At 40.6% G+C, this 10,299-nt stretch overlaps 1 protein-coding gene across 3 annotated transcripts in view; it reads left to right on the top strand.

The window, feature by feature from the left end:
• The first annotated feature begins 4,250 nt into the window (after positions 1–4,250).
• The window catches only part of IGF1 (insulin like growth factor 1), a 95,975-nt gene continuing 89,926 nt past the window's right edge, over positions 4,251–10,299 (top strand). Inside the window, exons 1-2 of one of the 3 annotated variants that reach the window (XM_054988382.1) lie at positions 4,251–4,554; positions 9,040–9,202. In XM_054988382.1, the coding sequence (XP_054844357.1) occupies positions 4,492–4,554; positions 9,040–9,202 (226 nt within the window). In that variant the 5' untranslated portion in view covers positions 4,251–4,491. Of the gene's footprint in view, positions 4,555–6,651; positions 6,720–9,039; positions 9,203–10,299 lie in introns of those variants that run through there. The other 2 variants (XM_054988383.1, XM_054988384.1) reach the window with 2 other exon arrangements.

The raw sequence follows: 10,299 nt of genomic DNA, 5'->3' as shown, positions 1-10,299 counted from the left end.
TCTGGGGAGGCCAAAGTTCAAATCCCCACTCTGCCATGGAAGCTTGCTGGGTGACTTTGGACCAATCACACACTCTCAACCTAATTTACCTCACAGGGTTGTTGTGAGATTAAAATGGAGAATTATATAAGTCAATTTAGGTCCTCATTGGGGAGAGAGGCAGGTTAAAAATGAAATAAATGTATTTCTAATAGGCTGTGTAATGGGTCAACATCTACTACTGTGATAAGAAACTGGCAGTGCCATCCTCAGCACAGTTACACCTATCTAAATCTATTGACATTAAGGGGTTTAAAAGATGTAACTCTGTTTAGGATTGCACTGCTAATCCCATGACTGTAAATAGAAGTTGACAACAGACAGGTACAAAGAGAGCAAGTTCTGTAAAATGTAACAAAAGCACTGCTAGATCAGGCCAAAGGTCCACCTACTCCAGTATACCAGCCCCACCCCCCAAATGCATCTTAGCATCACCAGCCCAAGGGGCAGATGAGGAGGAAGAGCTCTACTTAAGATCATGGAAAACTGCTGCCAATCATAGCAGCCAAAGCAGGGCTAGAGGTGGGGCTAGCGTACTGATTCGCTGTGCCAATATATATTTTTGAAAAAAAATGTGTGAAATTTCTGTTTAAAGACTGAGAACATGAAAACATACAATTCAAATAAACTGCTAGTAGTCATGCCCCCTTCCTCAAACTGGTAGTGTATCAAATGACACCCCCCATCTGTCCAGCTCTACCCACCCAAGATTTCCCCTGGTGGAATTTAGTGTTGCCAACTGCCTGGAGAAAAAACGTGCAGTCCCTTTACTAGAGGTTTAAGGAGCTGTTATTTACCAGGTGATGTTGTTTATCTCCAGGTCATGAAAAGCTTCAGGTGCCCATTTCTACAAATTAAGTCTCTGTTAAAGGGACAAGGCATTTTTATCCAAGCAGTTTACCCTTATCATGCTCAGACTATCCTGAAATATTTCTCTTTAGCTGCTATGAGCGCGAGCATGATAGATAGCTGAAAGGGAGGACAGATTAAGGGAAGTTATTGATTCCTGGAAGGTGCTTATTATAAGTTCAATCGGAGCAGTTCTGGTTCTAATGCTAACTTTTCAAAGGCCATGAAATACATAGGCACTGGGGCTTGATAAGGGAATTATAGATGTTTCTTTACGTTATGATCAAATCACCCATTCTTTATGAGTTTATTTGAAGCCCTACCCAACAATGAAGACTGCCTATGATCTGGTTGTACTGTGATAAGAAATGCTGCACTGATATTCCTTCTACGCAAGTCTTAAAGGTACAAGGGGGTCCATTTGATGTCTCTTCTTTCAGGGTTTGATATTTGAGTAATAATTTCTCAGAATCACCAACATGTGGAACCAGAGAAGATGCACCAGAAATGGCACTCAATGAGCTAAAGAATGATTCTCAGCCTTTGATAGACTTGGGGTGGGATGGATCCACCTAGCAGCAAGGCTAAGTCCAGCCTTGGCCCCAGCCTGCACAGTAAATAAGGGAAGGAAATAATATACTACATAATGAAATTAACGGGTATAGTGATGAAACTAAAACGAGTATTTTAAAAAGATGAAAAAAATGAACACTGACTAACCATAGTTAGAGCTAAACTAATACATTAGATGGTGTTGTAGTTGTATCCAGTCAAGTAGCTCTTATGTTTAGGTAGCTGTCATATTACATGAGTAACTTTGAAAGTACTGAATCCAGTACTTCCATTGCGCTTCAGCTTGTTAGACAGGTTTGGGCAAAACTTTTCAGCCTCAGATCTATTTTTGCAAAATGGAAATAGTAGTACTTTATTCTGCAGTATACAAATGTTTCAGACCAGCAAGACAGACCAAAAGATCCAACAAATTCAGCTTTGAAAGGAATCGTGCTGTCTCCAAGCATGTGGTCATTCTCCACAGAATAGTTTCATCAACCAAGTCCCCCAACAAACAGATATCCAGTACAACTTGTGTCTCTAACATCTCATCTTTGTATTCTCATTAAGTAAAACCTGAAAGGCAAATATATATTATAAATATAAAAACAGCTGTCTCGGAGTGTGTTGTAAGCCACTAACAGGGCTGATGAATTTGAATGACGTTATAACTAATGAGAACACATTGCTAGCCAGCTGGTGTTCTTTATAATATACACATGGAGAGGGGAGTTGATAAAGAAGTAAAAGGCACATATCTCGTATCAAGTGGCATTTGATAGAACAGCAACATTAATAATCCACCTACTAGGGTTGCCAATGTTTTTTTACCAGCTCCTGCAGTTTTACCGGCAGTTTGGTCAGCGAGCGCTAGAATGTTTGTCTCCATGCCATCAAAAGCTTCACCTTCTGCTGCTAAAAGAACAGCACCAGAATATATATATATATATACATCCCAACCTCGGTTGGGGTAGTGGCTCAGTGATACAGCATCTGCTTTGCATGTAGAAGGTTCCACATTGAAACACTGGCATCTCTAGTTGAAAAGACCAGGTAGCAGATGATGTGAAAGACCTCTGCCTGAGACCCTGGAAAGCTACTGCCTGTCTGAGTGGACAATACTGAATTTGATGGATCAAGGAAACTATCTTGCGGGGTTCCCCAGGGCGCAATCTTATCTCCCATGTTATTCAACCTCTGCATAAAGCCTTTAGGAGAACTCATGCACAGCTATGGAGTTGGTTGTCACCAATATGCAGATGACACCCAACTCTATATCTCACTATCTAGGTCACCACAGGATGTATGGTAACATCAAGATTTGACTATTGTAATGCATTATACATAGGTCTCCCATCTAAGCTAACTAGGAGGCTCCAATTAGTGCAAAATGCTGTAGCTCAACTGTTATCAGGAGGGAGCAGGAGCAGGAGCATCACTCCCATCCTACAGTCACTCCATTGGCTACCTATCAGTTACCGTGCTCAGTTCAAGGTGTTGGTTATTACATGCAAAGCTCTTCATGACCTTGGTCTGGCATACCTGCGGGACCGCCACCCTCCCTATGTTCCTCTATGGCAGCTTCGCTCATCTGAACAGGGTCTTCCTGCAGGTGCCAGGCTGCACATGGGTGAAATCAACAGCACCCCTTCCCGGGCTTTTTCTGTGGTGGCCCCTTCCCTGTGGAACAGCCTGCCTGAGGAGGTCAGGAGAGCCCCCACTCTTCTGGCTTTCCACAAACGATACAAAACTGAATTATTCAAAAAGTCTTTTTACTCGAATGGGAAGGCTGTATTGTAGGGATGGGGTCTCAGATTCTTCGCTAATGAGTAAGGGACCATAGACTTCACCACTATGTTGCCTTACATATTATCTGTTGCTTTATATATGTACTCCTATGTACTACCTGTGCTTTACGTTGTGTACTGTGCTTTATGTTGTCTAATGTCAGTCCTAGAAGTGATTGTGTTCTGTTCCAGTATTTTCTTCCACTTTGTATTGGATTTTTGCTAACGCTATGTCTTTTTAAACTTGTATCTATTTACCCTATGGCATTGTTTATGGAAATGTCCTTGACACTGTATGGCAATATACTTGATACTGTGTGGAAATGTACTTGATATACTGTATGGAAATGTACTTGATACTGATTGTACTAAGCTCATACTGTGTAATCTGCCTTGAGTCTCAGTGAGAAAGGTGGACTATAAATGACATAAATAAATAAATAATTCAATATTCACAGCGTCATCACAATCTGGGAATCAATGGCATGGAAACTGCCCCATCACAGTCAGTTGACAGGAGATTTTTAGGAAATCAGTACCAGCCTAAATGAAATATATGACTGCAAAAAAAATTTCCACATGGTTTTGTAAAAGTTAGGAAGTCTAGCCTTTGGTTATGGATTATACTACAAGATATAATTTCAGGGTTAAAATTAGTAGGATCTGGCTTTGATTATGTGCAGTCATTCCCAGGTTCTCTGCTCAAACAATGCAGAGGTGTACAAATGCATGCATATGTATACATGCAGATAAAGCCACTAGCTGAAATATGACCACCTTGTGTTAGTCTCGTATTGCAGCCTGTGCTTCTTCATCTTCTAAACCATTTTTTCTCCCCATCACTAATGCACATTCTTTTTAAGGAGGGAGGAAAAAAAACATGCTTCAGTGCTCCAGTTTCAAAATGCAAAGGTATGATGTTATTTGTCACCATGCCCAAAAAAGTCCTTACTCGGTAACTTTGCCAGAAGAGGGAGAGAGAGAGAAAGAGAGAAGGCAACTGTTCCCCCAGCTGTTTCCTGTCTACAGTGTCTATGTAATGTAGATAAATGTGAGGATTTTCTCTAAATCCCTCTTCTGTTTGCTAAATCTCACTGTCACTGCTAAAATCAGAGCAGATAGAGCCTGCGCAATGGAATAAAGTCCTCAATATTGAAATGTGACATTGCTCTCAGCATCTCACCTCTCTCTGGATTTCTTTTCTTTTTTTTTCCTCATTATTACTGCTAACCAATTCATTTCCAGAGTTTACACTTAAGAAGCAATGGATAAAATCAACAGTCTTTCAACACAATTATTTAAGTGCTGCTTTTGTGATTTCTTGAAGGTAAATCTTTCTTCCTATTTGATTTCTTTTTTAAAAAATATTTTATTGTGTGTGATCTGTTTCTGGCTGAAGACTGTTATGCACTTTTCAGGGACATTTTTTTTTACTGTGCATTATTTCTAAACTGCTGAGCAGACCACTTTGAGCAGAGCTGAGGAATGAGTGCATGTGATTGGTCTTAGTACGTCTAAGTGACTGTAAAGGTAAATCTTGTGCAGGTATTTAAGAATTTACTTGCGTTGGGAAAACTTTGCAAAATTCTGGCTGTTGTAGCTGAAATTTCCACTTACATCACTTTCTATAGCTAACGCTACTGAGCAGGGAGTAAGAAGTGTTGGATTTCTCTGCAGGTGCAGATGATGACATGATAGCCATTAGATATCAGGTAGCTGGTTCTGTTCTCTAAGAATATTATATGCTTAGAGTTCTCACTGAAGGTTGCAACACACCGCTCTCACTGCAGATGTGTGCTGGCGCTATTTTGCATTTACTTTTTTTGTTGCTTTCCTGTTTAAGTGAAGTTTGTTTTTCCTTTTCTAAAATAGAAACCATGTACAGCTTTTGCTGGCCACGCATATTCATGTAAGTTTTAGGTAACTGGGCAGGAAGGAAAATGGAAAGATTCCTTTGTCCTGTTCTGTCTTCTTTTGTCCTTTGCAGAGAGGGTTTTGTCAAGCAAACTTTGTTAATTTGTGTACTTTGTTACTACTTGTTACTTAAGAACATAAACTATTTTAAGGTAAATTTGGCTCCAGTGGATGCACTGACCTCTGTTTCTCTCAACTGGCCTTCATTCAAGTTTCCATTCTCAGCAAAATTATATCCTTCAAGAACTAAGGGTTTTTTTTCCATTTGTAGGCAGAGTTTTATACAGTTGACACCATCTCCAATGCAGTAGGTGCCAATTCAGTTTTTAGAACTGCCTTCCTTAAGCTGGATTCATCCATTTTTTTCAATACAGAGTAGGAGGGGGGTTGTAACAAAATTGACAGTATAAGAAAACAAGATGTAGTTCAGGTCTTGTAATGGCAATAGCCACTGAAGGGTCAGAACTGGAACCCCAAAGCTATGGCCATTCAAATGTAGAGTTTACTTGGGAGAGGAAGAAATAAAATAAACCAGTACTTTCAGTAACCCCTTCCTGTATAGTAAATGTTCCTTATTTCTACTAAATAGCTGTGCTACTCTCTAGCTATCTCAATTTATAATAAAAGACAGCTTCTTGATGGCTGATGTTTAGGATAATCCTGCCCATGTTCTCAAAAGTAAGTTCTACTGATGTCAATGGCTCGTATTCCCTAATCTAAGACTGCAGCTTTAGTCATGTTTTACTAAGTGAGGATAAAGGCACCTTGAGGGAAAGGTATCAAGTTACATGAAACTTCTTCACAAAGTCATTCTTTTGAATTATGCCATCTGCATGGATCCAGCTGATCTCCAGTTTTCCATAGATCAAAAGCTATCTACTTTGCTGTGGCTTGTGTCAATCAGAAACACTTTCCATATGGAAGTATCAAAGACAAGTCCTTCAAATCCTTCTTTGCCTTACTTTGATCATACCCACTGTACTTACATATATATTTACTACTAGTGGTGTTGTATTTGAATGCGCAACAATTTACATAAGTATGTCCTTGGCAGGGACGTTCTTGCAGTTCCATAGTAGTCAGGCAATTTAGAAAATGTAAAATAGGTATTTCTATTAAATGGAATGTCATTGAATAAATGATCAAAAGTCAGCATCCACCAAAGTTTGCATGAATGTTTCTATGCGCGGCTTGTTGAAGGGAGGAGTTGGGGGACGGCAGGGAAGGTGTAAAAGCAACGCAATGAGCCATGGGTTGGCTTCCTTAAGTGCCACTGTTTTGGACTGCTCCACTTTGTATGCAGTAGACAGACATGGGATCGTCTACTGGAGGAGAGATCCATGGAAACTCCAGCTGTGAAATACACAATTGGTCATTCATTAGAGGGCTGTTTAGCCAGTCTTGGACTGCAGAGAGTTGGACTCAGAGTCCAAATGTAATCAGATGCTTGTAGAAACTCCACCCACATGCCAGGGCAGGCTTTTAAAGGCCTCTGTTTCCCATTCAATTTGGACACACAATAAATTGGACACACCCTGAACCTGTTGAAAATACCAGCATCCAAATTGTTAGATTGTCGTAAGTATTGAATCCCACCATCTCACCTCAATAGGAAGGAACTGCAAAGGTACCAAACAGAGTGTATGTTTTGTGTCAGATTCCTAAAGAATCTTTAAGAACAATTATGCACTCTACAGGCCAGGTAGAACGTCCGATTGGCCATAAACATGTTAATTCCTCACCTCACTGCCCCCAAAAACCTGTGAAATGAGGCTTATATTACAAGCAAGCCCAGCTGTAATTGAGGGACACACTGTTAAATACTAAATGTTCTTAGATATATGCAGTGCCGTTCCATAGAGACTATGCCATGGAAGGGTATTTGAATTGCCTCCTTGGGAGGGGGAGTATATAGACAGCAGGTGAAGTATCTCTACACTAAACCTCTTTGAGATTTTATTAATGGGGGAAAGTGACGTTGTTGAAGCATGGGCTGTTCAGAATAGATAGCCCTTCTGGCTGCTACTGACATCTTGTTCAGCAATTCAAGCTTTTTTGTTGATTTTTAGTATGGCAAAGTAGGCCAATGGTTCTTGTTATGAATTGAAAAGAGTTCATTAGCAGTTGTTTCATGAGTTAGGTGTTTTGGCTGTGTTTTGGATGTTTTCATTATGGCCATGGTAAATGATGGTGATGGTTCTTGCTTCTATATTGTTTTCCTTTGTTCTGTTACTGTGTGAGGTTATGCTGAAGAACTTGTGTGCGTTGGAGGCATAAAGGATATCTCTTTGCTTTTCATACAAGAACACATTATACCTGTCTACAGGAGCGGCCAGTGAACCAAGGATCGCCTAGTGCCTATGGCAGGTTTTTCTCTATACAACAACAGAACTTCAAAATCCAGTGTATTACTTTTCCCATAAGGGCAAACAGTAGTCATTCTCTTATATAAGAAATGGTTAAGTGCTGCACTTGAGATTATTGGGTTGAAGGCTAGTCTTGCTTTCCAGTACTAATGAACAACCCCACAACACAACTCCATTTTGATGGTTGGTCACACTAGAGTTGGGAGAATGGGGTGGAATGTTAGCCATTGCTTTTTTATATATTTCAGAGAAAACTATTCAACCAAACAAGTGTTGTGGGGCTCCCAACTGCTGGTGAAGCCGTAGAAACATAGGTGCCTTTGCACTTCACACAGTTAGATGGTGCTTGTGTTTGCAATAAATAGATTATTTCCGTCTGGTTCTTCAAACAATCTGTGAAGAATGTGATTAAATTTCCACTGATGTCCGGGAAAGATCAGTATGCCGCAGCTGCTTTGTGCTGCTCCAGTAACACAAAGCAGCTGCTAATCCTAATTTAAACAGCATTTACACAAGGGTGTAGAGCTGCTTTGGTAGTTGGACCACACCCAATCCATTTGGCCTTGCTCTTCACAGTTGGACTGTGCTAACTGGTCTTTTAAATGCCATGAAACTGACAATAGTAAAACTGCATGGGTTTACCTATTAGCTGCTAGGATTAGGGCTGCCAGCTCCAAGTTGGGAAATTCCTGGAGATCTGGGGGGTGAAACCTGGAGAAACCTGGAGAAAGTGAGGTTTGGGAAAGGACCTTGGCATGGCGTAATTCCATAGAGTCCACCCCCCAAAGTAGCCATTTTCTCCAGGTGAACTGATGTCTGTAGCCTGAAGACCAGTTGTAATTCCAGGAGATCTCCAGCCACTGCCTGGAGGCTGGCAACCCTAGCTAGGATAATATATGCAGGTTAGGGCTCCCATGTTGTTATTTTTATAAACAGACAAATGAGAGAATTTTGACAAGTTCAGCTTCTTGTGTTAGTGTCACAATGGCAACCTCATTGTTCTGCACGTTCGTAACAAAAAAAAAGACAAAAAGCTGTTGGGGACATTGACCTATTGTGCCTCAAATGATAACAATGTGTATATTTGACAGCATGGAAATATGGCCAGGATTCCATGTATATAGTTTGTCATGCTGTTGTGACTTAAACTTGTTGCTGCCATGTTTTGCCTGAAGATGAAGTTCTAAATTGAATTTGCTTTAGCATGCATGGGAGCCCTGTGACAAATGTTATTCTCTTGTTTGATACTCATTTCTTATAACTTCCCTTGGAATTGATCATGTTTCCTAGCCGGGAGGTGGGGAGGGCGGGGACAACTTTGCTACAAATTTAGCTTTAATTGGAAATATGGTGGCAATTTCCCCACCTCAGAGAAAATGACAAATCAAGCCTACAGTGAAGTAGGAAGTAAGGGGGATATGGAACAGGCACAGCATAGGATCAAATGTGCCAAATGTCCGCTTGTCCACCAAAGGCCGTACTTTAGGGTTCTAGAGGGAAATGCTGATGCAGTCCTTTTGCTTCTTTGGCAGGTGAAGATGCACACTGTGTCCTACGTTCATCTCTTCTACTTTGGCCTGTGTTTGTTCACGTTAACCAGTTCTGCTGCTGCTGCTGCTGGCCAGGAGACACTTTGTGGAGCTGAGCTGGTTGATGCTTTACAGTTTGTGTGCGGAGAAAGAGGTTTCTATTTCAGTAAGTTGACTGTTCACTATTATTTCTGTAGTTCTAAAGTCTTAATATTTTTCCCTGACAACATTTCAGAGATAGCCCAACTGTGCTGCAAAAATGTGGCTGGCTACCCTCTTGAGTTTCTTCAAACCTGAAAGAAATTCAAGGATTTTACAAAGCACAGAGTTTGGTCTGACTTCAGCATTTTCTCTCCTCTCCTCCAAGCTTTAATGAGTTTTTCTTTTCAAAAATGTTATGCCTTTTAATCACTCCCTTTTTCCTCTTGCTGTATTTACTGCTTTTTAAGGACTTTCTTATGGAGAGGCACAAGATGCTGCACCTGTTAACTCCTTAGAACTGCATTGCAATGCTTTTAAACAAGTTAAGAACTGGGTGTCGCATCATATTATAGTGCCACTTAGCTATAACATCTGGTCTGAGTAGTTCTGTGAATTGACATTCATCAAAATAGGAAGTGTAGGAGGAAGAAAATTATAATGTAAAGCAATTGCTAGGAGAAGAGTTTGCTGCATCCGTCAGTCCCTGCCCTTGTCCTGCCTTAAAGAAAGTAGGAAAGGCCTCTACATGGAATTCTGGAAAGCTGGGCTTCAGATTTTTGCCAGAATAATAATAGTTGATTAGCTAGACCAAGCCATCAGTATTAGGCAGTTTCTTGCATCTCATTTTAAGTTGAATTCAGTTCACAGCTTGGTTACTTTTGTCAATAAGACTTTAATCCTGTCGAGCAAGGGGGTTTGTCTTCGATCATCAACAGTTGTTAGCAGTTTACTATCAAGGGATGCAATAATTGTAAATGAGAATTGTGATATGTGGTTTGTCTTTCCTGTATCAAGAGGCTGAATGAAGAATTAGAAATAATATTCAAAAGAATGAGTCATAAAACTAATAATCAGTACAGATGGGCACGAACTGAAACACGAACCAAAATCAAGCACAAACCAGGCCGGTTCGTGGTTCGCGAACCACAGTTCGTCAGATCCCATTTCTGACAAAACGCCATGAACTGTAGGCTGGTTCGTTTGGTCCATTTTTTGGTTTGTCACTGCAGACAGCCTGGTGCCAATCAATCAGTTTCCTAGGCAACAGGGGATGGACTTCCT

The sequence above is a fragment of the Eublepharis macularius genome, chromosome 9 (genome assembly GCF_028583425.1).
Source record: "Eublepharis macularius isolate TG4126 chromosome 9, MPM_Emac_v1.0, whole genome shotgun sequence".
In the NCBI taxonomy this organism is placed as follows: Eukaryota; Metazoa; Chordata; class Lepidosauria; order Squamata; family Eublepharidae; genus Eublepharis; species Eublepharis macularius.
The sequence above is the reverse complement of the archived record's forward strand: the minus strand, read 5'-3'. Positions and strand labels throughout refer to the sequence as shown.